Below are 25994 nucleotides of genomic sequence, written 5' to 3'. Positions count from 1 at the left end.
TAAAAATGGAACTTCTTTAAATAAATTATAATGGGATACCTGAGCATGTTGGCTTTTGCAGATTTCATCAATATCAAGTCTAATATGTAATATATAGACAAAGAAATGAGGGTAGCTATTAGTCTTCTTGTTTTTGAATTTATGTGTTGTTGAATGTGAGATCCCATCTCACGCAAATGTTACATTGAAAACTGCTAAGAAAATTTTTATTGTCCTTATGGAGAGAGCTGGTTATCAGATTGGAGAAAAATCCAAAATTCCTCAAGAATTATTTCAGAGAATTTCATTTTTAATGTACAGGTAACCCCCGTATAACACGGCACTTCTATAGCACGGATTCGCTCTAACACGGTTCGAGAATTGGTACCATCCCCCGTATAACACGGCACTTCTATAGCACGGATTCGCTCTAACACGGTTCGAGAATTTGTACCATCCCCCGTATAACACGGTACTTTTATAGCACGGATTCACTCTGACACGGTTCGAGAATTGGGTAAAACTCGTACAACAGGAAATGTAATAAATTTTTACATACTTAATAATAGTTCACGAAAATTATCATCTTCGTTAACTATTAGTACTTAAGTACGTAATGCTTCTGATGTTGCCGAATGTTTTTCCCTTATTCCATACTTGCTTTATTCTTCATAAGTGTTTAGCACCATATAAGGAAATTTATAAAGACCTTTTAACTAGAAGCGAGCAATCTAAAATTACAAACATTTTGCAATAGGTAAAGCATGGATCTGAAGATAATGCAGAAAAATGCTCAGAGGATAAGGATAACTTGCCAAAAAGAAAACACTCTCAGTTAATTAATAGTGTTTTTAGTGATGACGAAGAAAACATTGTTTAATTTATGTTAATGTGTATCACTTAAAAAATTTTAATGAAGATATTTATCTTAATTATGAAAATATACTAGCATGTTTTTTAATTTTTGGAATCTAACCCTCCTTTTCGTATTAGTTCTTTGTTTCGTATAACACGGATTCGCATAACACGGCAAGTTTTTGGAACATAACTACCGTGTTATACGGGGGTTACCTGTATAGTACCATGCATTGACAAGCTAACTAATAGTTTTTGTAATGAAAATTTCCAACTTGATATATTAACTGGGTCAAATTGATTTCATAATTTTCTATATTTAAGGAAGGAAAGTAACTTGCAATCTTTCTTCCAATAGTGTTAAATGTTTTGTTATAATGGAAGTACATACATTGACATCTTTATTGTGAAGCAAAGAAACATGTATTATACATGCCTATTTTTTTTTTTTTCTGAAATGCGATTTTTCGGAGATACTTTTCTTGAAATGTCAGTGGATGTAAAAATATTTTAATTTTTTCCTTGGATACTTGTATTAACGTAATTCAAGTAATGAAAAATATTGGCTAAAAATGCCATTTATCACACCGAATATCATTTTTAAGACATTTTATAAAAGCATTTGTACCTTCATTTTGGAAAAAGGCCTACAATTCATTCTTAAGTTCTAAAAACATGGGAATACTACTTTATCCTTGAATAACCATATTACTTTCAGCATGCAAAAGAAAAATTTTGTACTGAGCTTCCATAGTTATTCAAACTTTGTAAAAAAAAAAAACCCTTTTTTTTAAATATTTTCTTGACTTGATGCAATTAAACATATTTACAACTTGATCTAGTGTAGGTTTTAATGTTGCCAGTAATGTTTTTGAAACTAAGGATTATCTATGCAAAAAAATTTGCTTAGATATAATATCTGAGTTTCTTGTCTTTGCAAAGGTAACAAGGATAAAGTTCAATGCAAACAAAGAGCAACTGCAAAATGCAAGTTGTGCCTTTGAATTTGCACCTTGCCTGCATTGTAAACTGAAAGTTTACAATGCAGGCAAGGTGCAAATTCAAGTTTACAATGCAGACAAACTTTAGCATAAGTTTTCAATTTATGCTAACGTTTGTATAATCATAGTTTCAGCTAGTATGCCACTTTCATAATTTTGTAGAACACTTGCAACAAGTTTGCAGAACACTAGTGTTCTGAGGAACACTGGTTAAGAACCACTGGTCTAAACAGTATGAGGCATTTGATCAGCCACAGATATCGTTTAAACTATTGAGAAAAACTAATTATTAAAAATTACTTTATAAATGAATCATTATCTTGATGATGATTTAATTAATTTTATACTCTTTTGCAAAAATAGATTTAGATAAAATATTAGATATTAGATTATATCAGTAAGTCAATGACTACTGTATTTAGCATTATCATCATTGTGACTTTTGATGTCATAATAAAAATTTTTTAATTTTTTCGAATTTAATTGCAGGCAAATAGAAGACCTTATTCAACAAATAAATTTGGCAGAAATAGAGATTAGTGATTTATCTGATGAAAACGAATTTTTAAGAAAAAAATTGGGACTAGATAGTCAACGTTCTCAAGAATTATCTCGAAATTATAAGTCTCCTAAACAAAAGGAAGCTGCATTAATATTATCTCTTCAACAGCAAGTAATATCATTTCTTACAATTGATGCAACCAAAATAAAATTAAAGTTAAATATTTGTTCTATTTTATTAGATTGAAAGTTTAGAAGAGGAAAGAGTGCAACTTAAGCAACAGTTACGTGAAAAAAATGATAAAAAACAAAAACAGTATGTTCTAATGGTTAAACAATTTTAAAGTTTTTACAGTATTTAAATAATAATTATATTTATTATTTTTACAGTTATTTGTATGAATTTGTCTGATTTAATTAAAAAAAGTTATTTTTCTGATTGGTTTTAATTTATTTTTCATTGTTAGATTTCCTTTATTTTATTCTTAATATTTATTTATTGTTTCTGTTTGTTATTTTGAGAAGTTTTTATATTCAAATACAATATATTCAAATTTGAGAGGTGAAAAAGTTATATAAATACAGGGGGTGGACAAAATAATTCAAACACCCTCCATTTTGCACTGTCAAATTGAACTCTTCCTGAAACATGTGCAATTACAGGTATCATCCTTTTTTCACTCATTTGTGTAGCTTATATCACTGTAAACAAACTTCTTTACTTTTGCTGGTTTTATCTGAAAAAGCTATTTGTCTGTTTTTAGAATGTGATTATGTTGAAACACTGTTAGATTTGATTGTTGGTGCACACCTAGTAGAGGCTTCTCTGACATGAGTTGCTGACTTTATGGGTATAGTGAGATCTACTGTTTCCTTGATCACATCTCAGTACACCCACAAAACATCAAAGAGCATGTGCAGTTGTGCAAAGAGTACAAAACTTGGACATCAGAGACATGGAAACATGTGATGTGTTCCAATGAGTCAACTTTTACTGTGCTAATATTATCAATTCAATATATCAATTTATACTTATATTGCCTTGTTGCCATGCCATTTTTATTTCTTTGTTCTACATATATTCAATATACATAATATTGAATATAGTTTTTTCTAACTTATATTCAAATGAAGATATGCTAATAATTTCTTGATAAGAATTTGTATAAATTTTAGAAATTAATTTTTCACTAATAGAATTTATTTAGGCAATGGTTATATATAAGATTTCACATAACCTTACACAAACATTTAAAAAAAAATTAAGTAACAAAAACTAGAATTTATCATCATAATTTTATTAATAAATGCTAATTTTTGTTAGTTTGATTTTGTTTTAATCTAAGCAAAAATTATTTTTGACATTTAACTAGTAAAATTATAAATCAAAATCTTAAAAGATGGAATTCTAAATACTGTAAGGTCTCTTTTTATGCGATTTTGAAGTTGTGCAGTTTGTATTTCATCCAAAAATTTCTTGGACAAACATACATATAGGCTTGTTTAGGAAGCCCGCGTATAGACAGTCTCCAAAAATCGTGGAATGCTCAAAGCTCACTCCATTTGTTCCACTGACATATAACGTTTATGGATGTAAAGGACAGCTAGATCTACCTTAATCGCTTTAGTTCCTAGCAATTTTTGATATAAATGTAATTAAACATAAAAAATACTTAAAACTGAAAAAAACGAAAGAAATGCGTTAATTTTGAAGAAAAAGCTTCAAAGTTTAACTTCCTTTGTCTCGCCCTTCTGTGAAATTTAACACCGATGAGTCATTGTTTACACATCTGGATGACCTTGAACACAGCTGGAGTTGGATTTCCCGGGGCATTCTCATAGACGTCGCGGGAGGACAAGGGTTTAAAGTAGGGTGAACACTAGCTGGCCGTATATTTTTAAATATTTTTAAAAAATTTGGAGACTTAAAAAACATTCCAAAAATTCAAAAAAAAAATTTAAAAATGGCCTTAAGGACCGTGTTTTATGTAACGCTATGTAACCTGCCCGAGTTAACTCGGGCGAGGAACTAAAGGGGTTTTAATTAACTCTTCACATCCAGATGTCAGTGATTTGTTTTTAGAGTGAGCTTTTGCAATTCGGGGATTCCCCTTGTACATGATACTTACCATCGACAAGTCGCTATTACATCATTCTGAGTTTCGCATTGAAAGGTATAAACTGTAATTGTTTTGAAATTAAATTTTATTTTAGCGGTGTTTTGTTCATTTTTATAATAAGTAGCGAGTTTAAATTTTGCTGATTTCAAGTTGCAGTAATAAGCAGCCTATTTCTTTTAATTTCTGCAAACTTTTTTATGCGGTTTTAAGTTAATTTTAACTCGTTGGTTTGGTTTTATGCGATTTTAGAAAATTACGGAACGTATCCCTACTTTTTCAAGGCAAGTAAAGTCTTTTTTTATGCGAATTTTTTATATGCACTTTTCTGTAGAACGTATCCACCGCATAAAATGAGACCTTACAGTATATAATTATTAAATTATACAGTAGGTGATCGGTTAACAAACAGTTCGGATAGCAAACAAATCGGATAACGAACACTTTTGCAAAAGATTTTTATGATCAGACAACCAACACTTTACTTAATAAACATAAAAAGAAGCGATGGAAAATAATAAATACCAATTGATTTTCCCTTGTCTTCAGGTAACAATTTGAAACCTTTCAGAGCACGAGTCTCAACTCGATACCGATTGGATAGTATTCCTCTAAATTTTGAAATTCTCCCTTGTAATTCCAGCTTTTTCTTTACCTTTCTGACAAATATTTTTTTATAGTATTCATGAGACTGTTGGACAGGTACTTGCTAAATTTTGCATCGGGGTTTACTTATGAAAGGTAAAAGGATATTCGTTAATGTTTTAATACCAAATTTCAAATTTCATCCAGGCCTTGTTTTTAAATAATTTTTTGTGGGCCTAGTTGATTTCTATTCTCTGAATTTTTGTAAGTGCTTTTCTGAACTTTTTATTTAAAAAAATAAACTGATAATATTATGGAGCCTAAAAAGAGGAGTGTCAAGAACTGTGCTCACCATAGAAACCAAGTAAAAGAGATAATAACCAAGGTAGAAAGTGGGCACAAGATGTCTGATGTTGCTAGGCATAAAGGTATGTATGGCTTGAACAGTCTACAGTAGGCACAATCTTAGCTATGAAAGATACATCAAGAAGTCTCAAGCTGCTAATGGAGTAATCAAAATCACATCTGAGAGAAATAAAGAGCATTTTAGAGCTCATAACGGAACCTGAAACTGATCTGATGACAGAAGAACTCCAAGAACTCTCAAATGAAGAATACCAAGAAACTTCTTTGGTCCTCTTTCGTCTTCCTCTTTTTCAAATGTCGACATCTGCTACTAAAGATCTTTTGAAGAAGTGGGAGGATGTCAAATCATCCAAGTGGCATCCAAACCAGAATAAGGTTAATGGAGTTAGGATCTTTACAATTACAATACTATTAATTACTTCCGAAAAATTCTGAAGAAAAGAGAAAAGCAATCGACATTAGACAGATTCTTTAACCCCCACAAATGGAAAAAACATGACTAATAAAAATTTGTAATTTGTAATTTGTAAAAGAGGGTGAGAGAGCTGTCGGGCCTTGGGAGACTCCATACCGCCTGACTAATAAAAATGCAAGACTGTGAATATATGTATTTTTATTATTACATATAAATAAGCATAGTAAGAAAGTATATATTTTTTATTTTTTGGAGTCTCCAGAATGAATTAATCAAATTTGCATAAAAACCTATGGTAAATTGATAATTGGTTAACGAACAATTCAGATATCAAACAAAGTCTTGGAACAGATTATGTTCATTAATTAACAAGGAGTGATTTCCAAGTGGTGGAGAGCAAGTTGGCATCTCTGCTATTGATACAATTTTCTTTGAGGGAATTCACAAAGATTTCTAGTGTTTCTATTGTTCTAAGTTTATAACTATCGAGTATTGGAATTAAACTCTTAGACTCTTCTCAGTTGGCTGTTACATTCGGCTCGCTTGCAAATTGTGCTAGGGTGGTATTAAACTTATTATTGTGTGTATTGTATTTATGCTCAACTATCCTTTTTGAAAGTGATCTGTTGGTTGAGCCTATGTATATTAAATTTTTAATCAGATTAAATCTGTTGTCCTCTAGTGGAACCGAGTATATTCCAGGTTTTCTGGCTTCACTGCATTAGCCAGAAGTTTATATATCAAAGGGTTGCATTTGTACATAAGATCAGCTTTGACCTTCTTGGCAATGATTTTATATGCTTGAATCATTCTAGGGTCAAAATCAACCACAATGCATTTTATTTGCTTTTTAAGAGGTCTGGGATTTATCCTTTCTGTTTCTAAGCACCTATGTATCATGTGAGCTAGACTATCTATAAGTTTACTGTTGTAATCATGGGCTATGGCAATGTGTTTAATGCATTCTATTTCTAGCAGCACATCCTTGATGTTAGAGCAATGGGTAAAGGCTCTTCTGATAAGAGCCCTGTCGCAGCTATTTTATAAGTAAATGGGTCATTAGATGCTGAGGAAATGAGGAAAGATTGTAGATGGGCTTATGGTATACATTATGGTATACAACCATATTATAGGTATATTTGGAGGTTGAGGAAGTGTGCCATCTTATCATCATGTTGATCTAANGCAATCGACATTGGACAGATTTTTTAACCCCCACAAACAGAAAAAACATGACTAATAAAAATGCAAGACTGCATATATATGTATTTTTACTATTACATGTAAATAAATGTAGTAAAAAAGTATATATTTTTTATTTTTTGGAGTCTCCGGAACAAATTAATCAAATTCCCATAAAAACCTATGGGAAATTGATAATCGATTAACGAACAATTCAGATAATGAACAAAGTCTTGGAACTGATTATGTTCGTTAACCGATCACCCACTGTATTTACCATATTAAGTAATGCATTATCTAATTTTTTTGTGATATATCATTAAATTTGATAAGTAATTTCCAACTTTTATATTTTTAGAATTTTTTATATAAAATATATTTATGATTTTTAGTATTGTCAGATCACCACCTGTTCAGTCACCACTTATTCAGTCTCCAAAAAAAAAAGAAAATGCTCTACAGGTATTTTTTATAGTTTTTATGACTTAAGTACTGTAAAAACAAATTTAATTTTTTTAAATTTTGTAGTCTCCTCGTCATAAAGAAGACAAATTATTAGTATCCGAATTACAATCAGATAATCATAAATTGAGAGAAGCAATTGAAAATTTAACAACAGAAAATCAAAAACTTCAAATAGGATTAAAAGATATTTCTGAATATTTGAAGGAATTGGATGGTAAGTATAATTAAAATAAAAATAAAATATTAAGTTATTACACTTATAAAACTTATAATGTGAATTTATTTAAATAATTTTAATTCTAACATTATATAAATACTTCAAAATTTGGACAATAAGTTTCTAATTGGCAAAATTATACAGAAGATCCTGCAAATTGAATTCTTATATTCTTACTGTGTCTAAATATTCACAACAGCATCAGAAATCCTTTATTTAACTTTCATAACATATTTTGGCCTTATTTTTTATTTTTATAAACTTTGTTTTTTTAAACAATGAAGGAAATTCTTCACTGTTTGATAATAAATATGTTTTATGTGTTTATCATGATTTTATATGATAATAAAATAATTTGTTATTTTAGGAAAAAAGCTGATGTATAATAGCGAAGAATTAGAAAAATTAATCAAAGTAAAATATTGAAATTTTTAAAATTGTAAAAGAATCATTTCATATTTGTTTAATTGCAATAATTTTAAATTTAGGAGACCATACAAAACACAGCTTTATCAGTCAATACTACAGTTGACATTGCTAAAAATGAAGAAGTAAATACCGAACTTTCTGATAAAGATGAAAAATCCTTGAGTGAAGCACAGCCACTTTCTTCACCACAGATTAAAAATGATATTTCTGTTTTAAATAATGATATGATAGAAATTTTAAAGGTAAAAGAACTGTATTCCTGATCTTAAAAATAACATTACTAAACAATTTTTTAAAAGTATGTTGCATTTTTAGGAATACAGTTCTTTAGAAACAGACTATGCAGTTGATGAAGAATTGGAAAAAGTTGAAAAACAGTTACCATTAAATAAACAACAAATAGCTTTATTATATAAGCAGTTTTTAGAAGAAAAATCTCAATATGAAGCAGAAAAACAAAAATGGATGCAAGAAAAAAAAGAGTTAGAAGAAAGAAATGAAATAGACCAAATCAAATTAGAGGAATTTCAAGTAAGATAAAGTTTGCAAACTTTTACTTTTAATTCATTTTAAATTGTTATTTATTAAATTATTCAAACAATATTATTTTATTATTTTTGTATTCAAATATATTACGTTTCTAAGAATTGTTTTGACTCTTTTGTCCCTTACATTTATCCAAAATCATTTATTTGCATATATTTATACTTTTATTTTTGATTTATTTTTAATAAAATTCAAATTATTTATTTTAAATTATTTTTGTTCTCTGTATTACCATTACTATTAAATCTTACAAAATATTACTTCCATAACTGTTTTCAAATTTTTNAATCATTTATTTGCATATATTTATACTTTTATTTTTTATTTGTAATAAAATTCAAATTATTTATTTTAAATTATTTTTGTTCTCTGTATTACCATTACTATTAAATCTTACAAAATATTACTTCCATAACTGTTTTCAAATTTTTTCTGTGTAGCACTTAATGGATACTTTATCTCAAGATGAATCAGAAATCAAATGCAGACTAGCAGAAATTGTAAGACAAATTACAACATTAAGAGTAAATGAAACTACTCTTAGTAGGAAAGTTAATATCCTTCAAGATATTGAAACTGAAATAAAAAAAGAAAATATCAAATTAAAACAAGAACATGATAATATTGAGATTGCAGCATCTAAAAAGATTGGAAGTTTACAAAGGTTTAAGGTATATTATGTATATTATTAAATTTATAATTTTATGTTCTATTACTATACATTTTTCAATTTGAGTGACTGAAAATAACATATTCGTAGATCTGATATATAATCAAAAATTTTTTAAAACTAGATTATTTTCTGTTTATTTTCACAATTCTCAAAACTATGGTAATATTATTAAGTACTCTTTCAAATTAGTGATTTTAAATTTCTATATACAAAAATATATAATTAATATTAGAAATGAGACTCTTAAGCTTGGTTTTCACATTACCAGAAAATATTTTATAAACAGAAACCAGGAAAAGAAATATGATGTCACTTTCTGGCTAGAAATTTCAGATTGAACTGATTTTGAACAGAAAAAAGGAGTTGAAAATATTTCTACATTTTTGATCTGTTATATTAATACTACATGAGATGGGAGAGATAATTTTTTGATGTAAGTTTTCTAATTGCTGGCAACATCATTTGACAGTTAAAAGTTTTCAAATCAATGGCAGAAGGAGAGGATAAAAGAATTTGTTTATGGTCAATTTTTAGCGTTGCTTTGATAAGTAACAGATTTCATATTGACATATGCTGATTTACTAAAATATCATTGTCCAGGTTTGTTTGTTATTATTTCTGTTGTTGGCTGTGAGAGTTTGCTAAGAAATTCTGTGCTTAATTTCTGGTGTAGTGGTTATAGAATAGAAACAAAATAAGAATGAAAACAGATTTTTTTCAATGATTTTGTTTCTGGTTTGTGGAAATGAAGCATTAGACCAAGATTTTAGCTGAGAATCTTGATTGAATTCTCATTTATGATAGGTTTTAATTCTTCTCATTTAAGCATAGTTACATTCAAAGAATAGAAAGGAATATTAAAAAGTAATTTTATCAACTTTCAAATTTTTAAAATTTTGTTTTAGGATTTAGCCAAGTATAAAATTAAAGCTTTGATTTCTGCTTTGGAAGAAAGTGTTCCTCTTGAAGAAGTTGAGAAAGTAAACAAACAATATATGGAGTTAGCTATTAAATATAATAATATGTTAGAAAAAGAACTCTCAATGTCAAATATGGAAAAAGAACAAATGGTAATGATGACTACTTATTTTAATTAAAAATATTTATTAAAAAATATTAACAGAAATTAAAAATTTCAGCAAATGATAAATAATTGGGAAAATGAAAATAAAACATTGCTGGATATCTTAAAAAATGAGAGAAAGAAGGTGCATTTACTAGAAGAAACTATAAAAAAGAATCTTGGTATTTATATATTATTATTATAATCTTTAAAATGTATAAATTAACATTTAAAACCATATATTTAATTTATCATTTACAGGGGAAAACAGTCTTAGAGAAAACTCAGAAAATTCAGATCTTAATTCACTATCAGATCAACTAGCTACATTAGAAATTAAAGAGTTAAATGAAAGACAAAAGGCAGATCATTTACAGCAGTTATATGAACAACAAAAGCAGTTAATTCAAAGATTAGAGGATCGTAATGATGAGCTAAATAATAAAGTTTCAAAATTAATGCAAGAAAGTTTAGATAAAGTAGTAATGAATGGAAAATTGATAGGTAGAAAATAAATTATTTTTTTTTAAAATATTTTTCATTGTATCAATTAAAATAACTTACCTTCATGCAGAAATTACAGATATGAATGATTCTGAAAATGATAAGAAAAAATTAAAAGAATTAGAGCAGTCTAAAATGAAATTGCAAATTGAAATATCAAAACTAAAAGAAATAGCAGAAGTTGCTCATCATCAATTGAAATCAATACAAAGATATAAAATCTCACAAAATGAAGAATTAAAGATCTTGCAGAAACAATTCTTTGATTTACAATGTTCAAGTGATGAAAAAATGGCCTTAGGTAAACACAATGTTTCTCTTATGATTATAAATTTATTATTTATAAATTTGAATATATATTAATGATTATTGATATAGATTAAATAATAAAAAAGAATTTTTTAAAATATTTAATATAAACTATTGTTGTAAATATTTTTATGAAGTTCTTAAATTCTTTGAATTATTAAATATATAATTTTTACTAAATAAAAATAACTAGATAAATTTGTTAATTAATTAATTAACTACAGAGAAGTTAATCTAATTATAGTTTTGTTATTGGCTAACTGAATAACTAGTGAAAAAAAGTTAATTACTTATGAACTTCTTAAAATAGTTGTTTTTTTTTTTTTTTAACATGGTACTTCATAGGATATAATGATACATTAAATAACAATTTCTATTTTACTATATACTTAAAATTATCATGAATATTCTAGAAATTATACAGTGAAATGATGAATTTGTTCATTCATTTTGTAATCAATCTTGCGACTTATGCCAAAAACACATTACTTATATACCTTCCAGAAGAAACATTTTCAAGCACTGATGTACCTGATGTTTCTTTATTTTAAATGTATAATGTTTACATTTTAAAATTCTTTTATTGCTTGTTTGAATTTTGATGATTCTAACATTATCTGTTTATTCTCATGAGAATATACATAACACAATAAATAATAGGCTGAGAAATATAATGAGATTAGAAAACATCATTCTAAGCTTCCTGAACAGAATGATTTCTTAACATGTAATTTGTTAACCTGTAGTCATTAGAAGAACCATTATAAAAATAAAAAAGAGAAGTGCAATAATTGGTTACAGTTTAGTTTCTTTTTTTTCAACTTTGTACTTTTATTTTTATTTGTCAGTTTTTATTTATCAGTTTATTCAGGAAAATATAAAAAAGATTCTGCTATACTTATTTTGAATGTATAGAAATATACATTCAAAATAAGTATAGCAGAATCTTTTTTAGAAATATACATTCAGAATAAGTACAGCAGAATCTTTGTACAAAATTTAAATTTATATAAAGAATCTGCATCAATATTATTATTACTATAGAAGAGAGAGAAAAACAGATTGTACTATTTGTTTATCTAGTTAAATCTAAGTTAAGCATTAAAAATTTATTTTAGATTTTATAAATATGCTTAGTAACAATTTACTATTAGTATTAAAATATATATGTAAATTTTAGTAATAAATGTTAGGCATGTTAGTAATAGTTGACATATGTTAGAAATATGTATTAACAAAAATTATTTTTGAATATTATCAAGATAAAAAGAAATAGATTAAAAAAAAATAATATGAAAAGTATGCTCAATATATAGTGTTTATTTTTTATTTTTACTTTATTTTATATCTACATTAAACATTCTATATGAAAGCAAATTTTTCAATCAACTACTGTTTTTATCACATTACTCTACCAATTTTTAAATAAGAAAATAAAGCATAAATTTTAACAATAATAATTTCATTTTCAAATTTTTCTAATAAAAATAGAACTTATTATTTAAGTATAAATATTTTTCTTCTCAGGTAAACTCTATCGCCAAATATTACAGCTTCAATTAAATGAAGCATCAATCATTGATCAATTAGAAACATCAAAAAAGAAAATAATGAAAGTAGAAGCAGAATGTTTACAATTGATGAATAGGTAAACAGCTGAAATTTATTTTATTTTAAAAATTTTAACTTCATGCTTAATTTAAAATCTTTCAGATGTGAAAATAAGGAGGAAGCTATTTACACTCTTCATAATAAGTTTTTAAATAAGTTTTGCTTTTTAATGAAAATTATAAGAGAATTACGTCACGAATACAGTGGATCTATTTCTATATCCAAATTAGAAAAGATTCATGATAATATAACTCATCTTAGACAAGAAAAAATTCAAATTTTAAAAGATATGCAAAATTATAATGAAAAATTGGAAACAGCACAATTAAAACAACTAGAATTTGAAAACAAAAATAAAATTTTAGAAGAAAAATTAGAAGCTATAAAATCCAACAAATTTACTGAAAAAATGTTTGAGTGGCACAATCAAATTGAATCACTTCGTTTAAATGAGTTGAAGTTAAATCGTGAAGTCAAAAAAAAATCACAGGAAATTGCTCATCAAAACAATCAGATTTCATACTTGGAGAAACAACTTGCAGATTTGGAAGAAGAAAATATAAAATTAGAAAAGAAATTGGAAGATAAATGGTTACATTGGGAAGAAACCGAGATTGAATTAGAAATGCAAAAAAAGGATATTCAAAAAACAATTGGAGAATTTCCACCCTTACCTCAGGTTTTAATAATTNCATCAATATTATTATTACTATAGAAGAGAGAGAAAAACAGATTGTACTATTTGTTTATCTAGTTAAATCTAAGTTAAGCATTAAAAATTTATTTTAGATTTTATAAATATGCTTAGTAACAATTTACTATTAGTATTAAAATATATATGTAAATTTTAGTAATAAATGTTAGGCATGTTAGTAATAGTTGACATATGTTAGAAATATGTATTAACAAAAATTATTTTTGAATATTATCAAGATAAAAAGAAATAGATTAAAAAAAAATAATATGAAAAGTATGCTCAATATATAGTGTTTATTTTTTATTTTTACTTTATTTTATATCTACATTAAACATTCTATATGAAAGCAAATTTTTCAATCAACTACTGTTTTTATCACATTACTCTACCAATTTTTAAATAAGAAAATAAAGCATAAATTTTAACAATAATAATTTCATTTTCAAATTTTTCTAATAAAAATAGAACTTATTATTTAAGTATAAATATTTTTCTTCTCAGGTAAACTCTATCGCCAAATATTACAGCTTCAATTAAATGAAGCATCAATCATTGATCAATTAGAAACATCAAAAAAGAAAATAATGAAAGTAGAAGCAGAATGTTTACAATTGATGAATAGGTAAACAGCTGAAATTTATTTTATTTTAAAAATTTTAACTTCATGCTTAATTTAAAATCTTTCAGATGTGAAAATAAGGAGGAAGCTATTTACACTCTTCATAATAAGTTTTTAAATAAGTTTTGCTTTTTAATGAAAATTATAAGAGAATTACGTCACGAATACAGTGGATCTATTTCTATATCCAAATTAGAAAAGATTCATGATAATATAACTCATCTTAGACAAGAAAAAATTCAAATTTTAAAAGATATGCAAAATTATAATGAAAAATTGGAAACAGCACAATTAAAACAACTAGAATTTGAAAACAAAAATAAAATTTTAGAAGAAAAATTAGAAGCTATAAAATCCAACAAATTTACTGAAAAAATGTTTGAGTGGCACAATCAAATTGAATCACTTCGTTTAAATGAGTTGAAGTTAAATCGTGAAGTCAAAAAGAAATCACAGGAAATTGCTCATCAAAACAATCAGATTTCATACTTGGAGAAACAACTTGCAGATTTGGAAGAAGAAAATATAAAATTAGAAAAGAAATTGGAAGATAAATGGTTACATTGGGAAGAAACCGAGATTGAATTAGAAATGCAAAAAAAGGATATTCAAAAAACAATTGGAGAATTTCCACCCTTACCTCAGGTTTTAATAATTTATTTTTATTAAAGTTATTTAAATTTTTTATTTGAAATTTTTAAAATATATATATTATGATTTGAAGGATTTGTTAGATTAAACTATTTTTATATTACATTATTGTAAAATGGCAGTATTATATTTAATCTTAAAAGTAAAAATATTTCTGTAAGTTACAAAAATTTGACAGAATATGCTTAGAACTTGTACTGTTACTTTATACATGAAATAACAGTACATAATGTTTGACAAATCCTTTAGTCATTTCTTCAATTATAGTAATAATTTTTATACTTTATAATTATATTTTATCATCTAAATATTCTTTTACATCAGAGATGCAAATGTTCAAAACATTATATGTGCATATAAAATCATATTCATATTTCATAACATACAAATATTTATTTTAGTTTATTAGGTACCATAATTAAATTTCTTACAAAATATGAGTTTATTGCTGTGGTATAGTTTTCAAAGTTTCAAATATTTTGTATTTTGAAAAATATTTTGTATGTCAGATAAATAATCTGAAAGCATTTGATTCTAAATATGATATATTTTACCCATAAAGTGTTAGAGTTGTTATTATGCAGCATGATATAATTAAACAGGAACACTAAAGTAACAGATTAAAAATAGTTAAATGTATAAAATGTAGCTGTTCATACACCATTAAATTTTGATGGTGTAAGAACAGAAAATTTGTAAAAGAAATGAAAAAAGCCTGAAGAGGGATGACAATATTTGTAGAAAATTCACCCAAAATGCATAGCTTGTTTTTTGAAAAATAAATGATGGTTTTTCTGTTCTGAGTATACTTTGTCTCTGATAAAAGGCAGATAAAAGGGAAAAAACAAAATCAATAATTTTAGATTTTTAGTTTTATTGTTTTTAAAGCTCGTTTTTAAATGTATCAATATATTATTAGTGAATGATAAGATTAAATACCCAACTACAGAATTAAATATATGATAACATATCAATATATTAATATTATTTTGTAAATTTGAGATATATCTTCATATTTTCTAAGATATGAAATGTAATGAAGGCACAAATCTACACTTATCTTTATTTGAACAAATATTTTACAAATAAATTTAAGATTAGGGCATTTGGCTGTTGAAAAACTAGACCAGTGGTTTTCAACCTTTTCACACTCATGGACTGACAAAAATAAAGGAATTATGTTGCGGACTGGTGAACTATCAAGAATGAAATAAAAACCTAAACCTAAATAATATTTTTATTGACTAATTGAATAGAAATACAAATTTATATGACATTATTAGTGCCCTGTCTGCTGTTGCTTCTCTGTTAGGAAATTGGTTATTCATAGTTGCAGTTTTGTTTCTGAGAGACAAAGGTCAGCATTTACATCCATTCGATTTCTCTGCTTGGTTTTTATTATTGACACGGCAGAAAAAGTCTTCTTGCACAAATAAGAAGTTGAAAAAACATTTAATAATTTTATCACTTTATCACTCAAATGTTCTTTCTTGGATATTCTTTTTAAAGCAATATCCAAAATTGAGGCAATGATATCGTTTTATGCCTCAAAACTAGAGTGACAGTAGATCAGTAGATAATTCTATCAGCTTTTCTTTATCATGAAAATCAAACGCACATGACATCTTTCAGGAAAGGATTATTAAGCCAAAGGTTGCCCTTATGAGGATCCTCACTTTCAGGGAAATAGTTATTAAAGTTTTCAACTTTAATAACTATAGCCCTTAAATGCTCACTAATTATTTTGAATATTACTTTCTGTTTGACATCAGCTGAAGTTAAAAATTCACTCAAAATTGAGAACATTTCTACATCTTTCTTATGTACTGTCCCAAAGATCCAGCTTCTTTTTGAACACATCCATTTTATTTCTCACTGTAAAGATATTTGTACAAGATTCCTGAAGTGAAATGTTAAGGACATTAAGATTAAATGTCCACCATATATGCAAGTTTAGCCATCCGTTCTTCATTTAACAAAGATTCTATTAAATTGGATTTTTGAGTGTGTAAAAATTTTGTTACCTCTTCTCTTAATTCAAAAAGGCATGCAAGAACTCTTCCTCTTGATAACCACCTCACTTCAGCATGGAGAAGATGATGGTGGTGTGAGTCCATACTCTCACACAATATTGTGAACAGCCTGGAATTCATAGCTCGACTACGAATTTTATTAACAATCTTTTCTACATTATTCATCACTGTGTTCAATTCAGCAGAAAGCTTCTTTGCAGCTAAATGCTCATGATGGATGTGTGAGTTGACAATATTTCTAGGTGTGCAACTTCCTTTATTTTTGCAACTATTCCAGAGAATATCCAACCATACTCGCAGCACCATCCGTACAGACTCCCGCGCATTTCTTCCAGTCTAAACCTTGTGCTTGAATATAATTATTAAGAGCACTAAATATCTCAGAACTAGTAATTCTTCCAGGTAAATCTAGGCAACAAAGAAATTCTTCCCGTAAGACTTCCTCTTCACTATATCTCACATAGCAAAGAAGGATAGCATGGTTACTCACATCAGTAGATTTGTCAAGCTGAATTGCAAAATATCTAGATTTCTTTATCCTTTCTACAACTTGAATTTTGCCATAACAAAGAAGAATTATTGCCATATCAACAATTCTTTGAATAGTATTATCCGACATGGGTATAGTCTCCAGTTTTTTAATGGATTGAGGTCTCAAAATTTCTTGTATGACATCTAAGATGCAAGATTTTACTAACTCCTCACCAATCGTAAATGGCTTTTTAGCTTTAGCTGTATGGAGAGTCACTAAGTACAACACTCAAAGTAATGACTTGTCACTAGTGACCATCATTTTCATTACACTTTTCTGTGTTTTAATTTAGTCAAATAAAATCTTTATGCTTCAAATTCAAATGATGAGCATGTTTCAATGGTTTCATGGCATCATTTGACAAAATTTTGAAGCACACTACATATAAAGGTTGTGGTGATAGTTCACTGCCTGGTGCTAAAATAAAACCAAACTTTAAATACTCTTTATTGTAATGTCTGACAGCTTCCTTTTCACTTTTTAGGTGGTATTGCACATTCCAAAGTATTGACATATGACTTTTTCTTTGCTTGTTCTGAATTTGAAGCACTAGTACTTTGTGCATTTTCAGAAGCATCACTATTTTGTTCTTGATTATTGCCTTTGTTTAAAAAGCATAGAAGGCTTTGCTGTTTGCTTTTTTTCTTTCCCATTTTATAAGGTTTCAAGTTTTACAAAAAAAAAACATTGTTAAGCAAAAACAAATACATGCTTGCTCAATAGTATATGAATACTGCCACCTACCTACAAGTCTGACAATCAGTATTGCCACCTCATAAATACTCATAAAACTAGAGAAGAAGGATTTCCTAATTTCAATAGAAATTGCCATACATCAATTATCTGGTCCAAACAACAACACTTTCCTTCACTACATATATTCAAAAGTATAATTTTTGTCATTTAAACGTGTAAAAGATTGAAAAGGTTTTTCCAAAAAAACTGACAATGAATATAACCACTGCTAATTTGTAATTTACTTAATTTCTCATGGACTGGCAGAAAATTTTCGCGGACCAGCACTGGTCCACGGACCATAGGTTGAAAAACACTGAACCAGACAACATATGTAAAAGTTGAAAATTAAATTTACCAATATTACAAAAGTTACAAGGTAGTGATAGACCATATGAGAAATGGTCCTCAAAAAAATCAAAATAATGCAGTTACACATAAAAACTATCAATTCAATTGCCTTTATATCCTTATTTTATACTATTTTTATTATATTGTGACTATATACTTATGACTTAGCATATTATTAGAACTTATACTGGTGTTTGGTTTTGCAAAAAGACAAAGTCTTATTTAGAAAAAATAATCTTTATTTTTCTATTTACATTATTAAGTAGATCTGAAAATAAACTTTGAATTCAGAAAATTCTTAAGATGAAATTACATTTTATATATAATTTTCAATGCAATTTGGCTGCAAAGTGTTTGTTTTATATGAGTTCTAATTAAATTCTTACATACACTTTGAAGGAAACTGTTTATTACCACTATGTCATTATTGTTTATAACTATAACAAAGTTCTCATGTCAGCCATTTTCAGTAATATGGAGCACATAATGCTCAATGTGCTCCACATTACTTTCAATAACCAGCCAAATCAAATCTGGATCAGATCAAACACTGAATGCACCCTATGTAATATTTACTAAATGGTATATAAAGAACATATGATGTATTTAGTGTTGCCAATTGTAATTTTCTACTTAATCTAGTAGATTGAGATTTTTTTTCTATTCCTCTGTAACTGTGACCCACAAATGAGTTGTGAATTGTCAAATGGTTGGCCAAACATGTCATGGCCAGTGGCATGCTGTCATTGGAAGCGGTGGAAGTGCCGCTTCCCTTGTATTTTCTAAAAAATAAATACATATTAATTTTAATTATATGAAAATAATCACACAATATTTTATTATAACTGCATTATGTATCTTATTACAAATTTCTATAATACATGTGAAAAAAAAGATAAGATTGCTATTGTATATTTGAATATTAGTGGCAGAGTGGAAGTGCTGTATTGTCAGCTTCCAAACAGCCAGATTCGTGCATGCGCTTTACAGAGCACCAGTCTCACCCGGTTTAGCTGGTGGAAACCTACATACAAACGTACAGGTCTGATTTTTCAGACATTCTCCAGAGTGGCCCATCGGGGTTTGCCCTTTGAAGCTTTGGATATTATTTACAACCAGCTGTTCATACCAACAATTACATACACTTGTAGTAGCTGGGGATGGGCATCCCATAAGGTGCATCCTAAGAGAAAGCTCAACTTGGCCCAGAGGAAGGCATTAATTTTACTGACAAAAGCTTATAGAACAGCGCCTAACTCTGCCCTCCAGGTAATCACATGAAAACCACCTATTGAGATGCATATTCATTATTTTAGTCAGATCAGTCACCTTAAAAGGGGGGAGGACGTACAAATTAATACTGGTACAATAACTTCATCAGATTTGGAACGTCCAATACCACTGCCCTTACTCTCAAATCCCTGTGATTCACCTATCCGAATACCAGACACTGATCAGTAGAACGATATAGTTATTTTTACTGATGGCTCTAAAAATGAAAGGAATGTAGGATGTGCTTTTGTGGTTTACTCAAATAACATCGAGATTGCTCATCAAATGTTTCGTCTGGGAGAATTCTCTAAAAACTTTCATACAGAAATGTTCACAATTCTTCAGGCCCTTACCTGGGCCAATCAACATTATTCCTGTACAAGAATTACAATATGTAGTGACAGCGCTTCTTCACTGGCCACAATTGAAAGCACTAAAACGCTCATTGTCTACAGCTATTAAAAATTCTGTTTTAAATTCAAATAATGACTATAAATTCAAGTGGGTAATTGCACATAGAGGGACTAGCAGCAATGAAAGAACAGATCACTTGGCTAAACACGCTGCTAATAATGATCAGCTTATAATTTCTTATAACAAGGTCAGCTTGAATACTATCAAGGGCCTTCTTTGGAGCAATATGCTCAACAACTGGCAACAAAAATGGAACAGCAATGAGGGTAAAATTACTTAAAAATTTTTTCCAACCATTAAAGATATCTTTAAATACACATGGATGAAACTATGTTTTTGGTCCACTCAATTTTTTACCGATCATGGTAAATTTGCCAAGTACCTACACAGATTTTTGAATACATCAATAAAGAATGTCTAACTTGTAAAATTGAAGATGGGAGCACTCATTATATCTTCGATTGCGTAATGCTTGAAAGAGAAAGACAACAACTCAAATCTATCCTCATTAGCTGTGGTTACTCTTGGCCATGCTCTCATAATGACCTTGTGAACAGTAATGAAATATTTATTTATTTTTATAATATAATTAAAAGCTACGGCAAAATCGTANGTAATGCTTGAAAGAGAAAGACAACAACTCAAATCTATCCTCATTAGCTGTGGTTACTCTTGGCCATGCTCTCATAATGACCTTGTGAACAGTAATGAAATATTTATTTATTTTTATAATATAATTAAAAGCTACGACAAAATCGCAAACATCCATACTTAACGCCTTCATAAAGCCTCTCATCACTCTACATAGATATTGCATTGAATTTCAACACAGAAATGAAGATGTGATTGTCTCTTCTAGTGGGAGAATGTTCCTATAGTGGTCTGTAACAATACCGAATCTTTGCAAGAATCTTAGTGTATTAAAGTGATATAAAGTGATATATAGTGAATTCTTCTCTTTTGTGCCTCTAAAACATTGTTCTATGAACCTACTTTCAAGTGCATATGTGATAAGGATGTTTTATGGATCCAAATTGGAAGGTTACAACTGTAAATTAATTGTGAACTGAATGTTTAAGTGTTTCTTCTAAGCATCACTCAGACTTTTAGCATGATGCTATATGAATTAACTGTTTAAATTTTTTGGAATTTGCGAAGAAATCTTCCAGTATAGAATTTGCTAGAGCAAGGACTGTTTACGATGCAGGATGAATGTTTCAAACTCTGAGTGTAAACATTTAGTTCCTGACTGCCTTAATCTTTTTTTGCTGATAAAATTGTATTATTAATTGATCTTATTAATTATTATGTGTTTATTTTATTTCTGATGTAAATACTTTGTTATATACACTATTAATGTAGTTATCATATTTTGTATTTTATTCTGTTACATATTACCCCTTATTTATTGTATAACTTTCATACATACTGTTGTGCCCTTCTCAACACATGGAAAAATTTGTCTCTCATACTATAACAATTCTCTTTTCTATATGAAACAATACATGTAAACTTAATCTTTAGTTTCCTAATTTGTAAATTTATAACATATATACCAGCCTCTCATTGTAATACTTTATGCTATAATGCATATTACTCTTACACTTTGTAAAAATTTCAACCCAAATGTAATTGTAACTATAACATTTGTAATACCTAAAACATCTGTAAACTGGCTGTGCTTACTGCGGAACCAGTTATGTAATGTTGGTTACGACATTAAAAGATGTGTGTGTGTGTGTGTGTGTGTGGTGGAAGCCTAGGACCTTGGGTGGATGCTACACATATAACGCTTCCAATTCTATCCAGGACCAGTTCTGGGCTGTTAGCTGCCTGCCCGCTAGATATTTGGCCACCTTTGCCCGATTATGTGAATCATGAGTAGATTTATAACTTAACCCAACTAATAAGAATTTACTAGTATGTTTTTATGATAGTTCTGTATAGTTGACAGAAGTTAAAAAAAATCCATTAAAATATTTGATATATTTATTCTGCTTTTATTCCGCTCTCCCATCTTATAATACTTATGGATTTCAATATTAAACCAGTGATATTATGATTTCGTATGTCCCATCTTTAAGGGGATGTAGAAAAAACGTGTACAATTCTCGTACAATGTTAAAAAATTAACTGTTACTTTGGTAGCATCATTTACAACTAAATTTAATGAATGAGAGAAATGCAAGAGGTATAGAAAAAGCTCTAGAATTTATTTTCCTTACATTTACTATTTATGTATCCGTTGTCATAAAAATTTGTCTTTCCACTTTTTTCCCAAGACTACAAATATTCGAGTACAAAGTAACTGGCTTTGACTTATTTCTACTTAAGAAGTAGTTAAATAATTAAGAGATTAGGGAATTAGGGACAAAAATAAAACCCTGCTGAAAGAGCCAGAATATTACTTAAAAGCTTAACCGACCCAATCTCTAGCCGAGTACAGTGGGGACTGATTTCTTCGTAATATTAGACATAATATAAACAGAAATTTTTCCAGTTCTACAAGAGTGACCGAAAAGTTGTAAATTTTGGAAATTTCTGTGGACACCTGGTCCTAAAACGAATTAGTTAGAAAACAAATGACTAATAAGTTTAAAATATTTAGATTTTTACAGCTATGGTGAGAAATGTTTAAAATTTATAACCACCCTGTCATGTCCTTTGAGATATACTAGTGATGCGACAAAAGAGGCATTTGACATTAGCCAGTATTGGCACCCTCGGGATTTGGCAGCCTGTGCGCATGCACACACCGCACACCTAACAGGACCATCTCTGATTCCACTCGTAGAGAGCTATTTGACTAAGTGGTTAAGATTTAAAAAGTAAAGAAGATTTTATGTTATTTTTATGTATGTTTCTTTACAAAGCTATATTTAATTATAATTTTCTTTAAAAGTATATTCATACAATTGAAGAATATTTTGTATCAAGTATGTAGACTATATCCACCACACATTTTATTTCACCAAGCAGGTTTTTATAATTTTATTTTTAATTTTAGCCCTTATATCGTGGCTAGCGATTCAGAATGTAATTGCAATATTGAAAATTTATTTTTAAAATGTTTTGGCTCAAGATCATATAATGAAAAAGAAAACATTATTAAAAGAGAAAGGCCAATGCCTAAGTTAAATATAAACACTTCAATAAAAAAATTTGTTCGACATTTTCACGATAAAATGGCTCTGTAAATGCATAAAAATGCAAAAATTGTTTTATTGGCTTGCCTATTATTTTCAAATGAAATTAGTATGTGGAATAAGAATAGCTTTGACAATTTAGCTGGCAAAAGACACGAAAAATCGTCGATTCTTTCGTATTTGAAGCAATTTGGAAATCGAAGCGGAATAGAATTTAACATTAGTAAATAATATAAAATAAATATTGAAAATTATAACGAGATAGTTACAGCTAATAGATATATTTAAATTAATAGATGTTATATGTTTTTATCAAAGCAAGAATCAGCATTTAGAGGGCATAGGGAATCTATTGAATCTAATAACAGAGGTAATTATATTAAACTTGTTTATTTATTAATTACGTCAGTTAAATAATCTATTAAAAATACATTTAAAGAATTAACCGATTGCCCCTGGAAGTTGGCTTCTTACATAAACACAGTTTCCCTATCATCAAATGTCACAGCATGCCACTGGTCATGGCCTAAGTTCATTGATGGCTACTTTAGATTAGAAAGTAAATGAACATTGTATGTATGTATGTATATATATATATATATATATATAATACTTCAATATTAAACAGAATCAGTGGATGAATTTGTAGTCGTCATAGTTTTATAATAGATAAAATAATTTACAAATTTATATTTAAAACTATGCAGAAGTACATCATAGTAAATTCACAAATATATATTTTTAATATTTTAATATAATTTTATATATATACAATATTCACTTTTGCATTCTTTTTTTTTTTTTAGTTTGAACAGTTATTTTCAGGAAGACCTGACCACTCACAATCTGAAAAGATCCAGTTAGAACAAGCAGTGAACATTATTAAAATGAAACAAGCATCTTTAGAAGAAAATCAGGAGACTATTCAGGCTTTAAAAGATGTAAAAAAAATTTTATATTAAATTATTTTCTTATTCTTTTACAGAAAAGATATTAAGTTTAAAATATATTTTTCAGAATATTTCTCAATTAGAGAAAAAACTACAAGAAGCTGAAAGTGCAATTCTTGCTCGAGATCATGCTATTGCTCAGCTAAGAAGTCATATTTCAATAAATTCAAGCATGGAAGATGGACTTTCATCATCATTAGATCATACTGAAATCAAACAAATGCTTAAGACAGCTCAATCAACTGTTGCTTGTTTGCAGGTAAATTTAAGAAAATTTAGATAAAATATAATATAATATAAAGCAACTTTTCATTATATTCTATTATATTATTATATTTGAAGTATTGTGAAAATATTTATGATTGATAACCACATTATCAAAAAGACTAACCCCAAGGTATTGATGGTCTCCTAATTCTGTACTTTTATTGTATTATCAAAAATACAGATATCAAATTAAGAGTTTGGATGATCTAAATTTATTAATTTTTAAAAAATGCTCAGAATAAGTTTTTATTTTAAACTTTATATCAAAAAGCATTAAAAATATATTTTTAAGTTGAAGCATTTTTAGTTACATGGTAAATTTTCTCTCTCAAACAAAAATAATAGTAAAATATGTCACATCTCATTATAAATGTATATTGATGATATGCTTTCAGAAGCAACTAACTAAAAAAATTATGATACAAATAATTAACAAGGACTTTATTTTAACTGATAAAAATGATATTACATACCAAGATTGTAGAAAGTAAGGTTGCCTCATATAGAAGAAATGCTTCTCATTGGTTGTTTATTTGATGCCACATGGATTCCAAAACAAAACATCTTACTATGTTCTTATGGTAAAAACATTATTGATCAGAGACTTTAGCTTTAATTACACACTAATATTTCATTAATTATGATTTATAATTAATTAAATGTAAATAAAAATTAATTGTAAACAAGAAAAATCCAGAATATTGTGCAAATCTTCGTAATTTCTAGGTGTAAAGATGAAATTAAAATGCGTTTTTCTACTTTGTAAATGAAATTGATTTTATCTATTTTATAATAATAATAATTTCTTAAAGGATAATTTTGGTAAATTCTACTTAGATGATTTATATATAAGTAAATTAATTTAATTTATATCATCAAACAACTTCTTTTTTAAAACCAAAAATTATATTAGTCTATTTTTTAATTTTTAATACTCATGTACCGAAAACAATATTATTTACTCATACATATACAAAAATAACTTTGTCAAAAGAACAATTTTCTATGTTATAAACATATTTTTAATATCAATATATACAAATTAAGTGTTACACAAAACAGAATTAAAAGAAATCAGGTACAAACTTTTTAAAATTTTCTATTGTTATTACAGTTTTTAAAATAGAATTTTCATGTTTTAATTTAAAATTAAGATCTAAAGTTTTACAATCATTACATTTAAGAGATTCTTCTGGTTTATCATGTTTATTTACATCTAAAAGTTTTCCTGTCAGTTTTTTCTATTTCTTTTTAATAAACGATTCTTTCTTTCTTTAATTCGACTGATTAATATTTTCATTTTCTACATTTCGTAACTTTACTGTCGGTAGTGAACTTTTCTTTAGTTTAGGTTTTGCTAATAAACCTAATAATTCAGCTTTTAAATTTCTCTCAAAATCATTTTCTGTGAAATGATCAGAGCAAACATAACAAGAACCAGCATTGAATTTGTCTTTTCCTTTACAAATATGAATCCATTTTTTTTCTTATTATTGTATCTTTAGTAAA

At 27.7% G+C, this 25994-nt stretch overlaps 1 protein-coding gene across 8 annotated transcripts in view; it reads left to right on the top strand.

The window, feature by feature from the left end:
* Positions 1-25994, top strand: part of LOC111628144 (centrosomal protein of 290 kDa-like) — a 70336-nt gene that overhangs the window by 31619 nt on the left and 12723 nt on the right. For 6 of the 8 annotated variants that reach the window (XM_023371876.1, XM_023371875.1, XM_023371882.1 and 3 more), the window contains 16 exons: positions 2325-2508; positions 2579-2652; positions 7394-7463; positions 7530-7680; positions 8051-8097; positions 8172-8354; positions 8428-8643; positions 9099-9329; positions 10237-10401; positions 10471-10576; positions 10656-10898; positions 10969-11199; positions 12735-12855; positions 12921-13497; positions 24075-24209; positions 24286-24477. In XM_023371876.1, coding sequence (XP_023227644.1) covers positions 2325-2508; positions 2579-2652; positions 7394-7463; positions 7530-7680; positions 8051-8097; positions 8172-8354; positions 8428-8643; positions 9099-9329; positions 10237-10401; positions 10471-10576; positions 10656-10898; positions 10969-11199; positions 12735-12855; positions 12921-13497; positions 24075-24209; positions 24286-24477 — 2926 coding nt within the window. The remainder of the gene's footprint in view (positions 1-2324; positions 2509-2578; positions 2653-7393; positions 7464-7529; positions 7681-8050; positions 8098-8171; positions 8355-8427; positions 8644-9098; positions 9330-10236; positions 10402-10470; positions 10577-10655; positions 10899-10968; positions 11200-12734; positions 12856-12920; positions 13498-24074; positions 24210-24285; positions 24478-25994) is intronic. The other 2 variants (XM_023371878.1, XM_023371877.1) reach the window with 2 other exon arrangements.

This window comes from Centruroides sculpturatus, unplaced genomic scaffold (genome assembly GCF_000671375.1).
Source record: "Centruroides sculpturatus isolate CEXI.00-Female unplaced genomic scaffold, Cexi_2.0 scaffold447, whole genome shotgun sequence".
Lineage (NCBI taxonomy): Eukaryota > Metazoa > Arthropoda > Arachnida > Scorpiones > Buthidae > Centruroides > Centruroides sculpturatus.
This window is presented reverse-complemented; position numbering and strand designations above follow the sequence as displayed.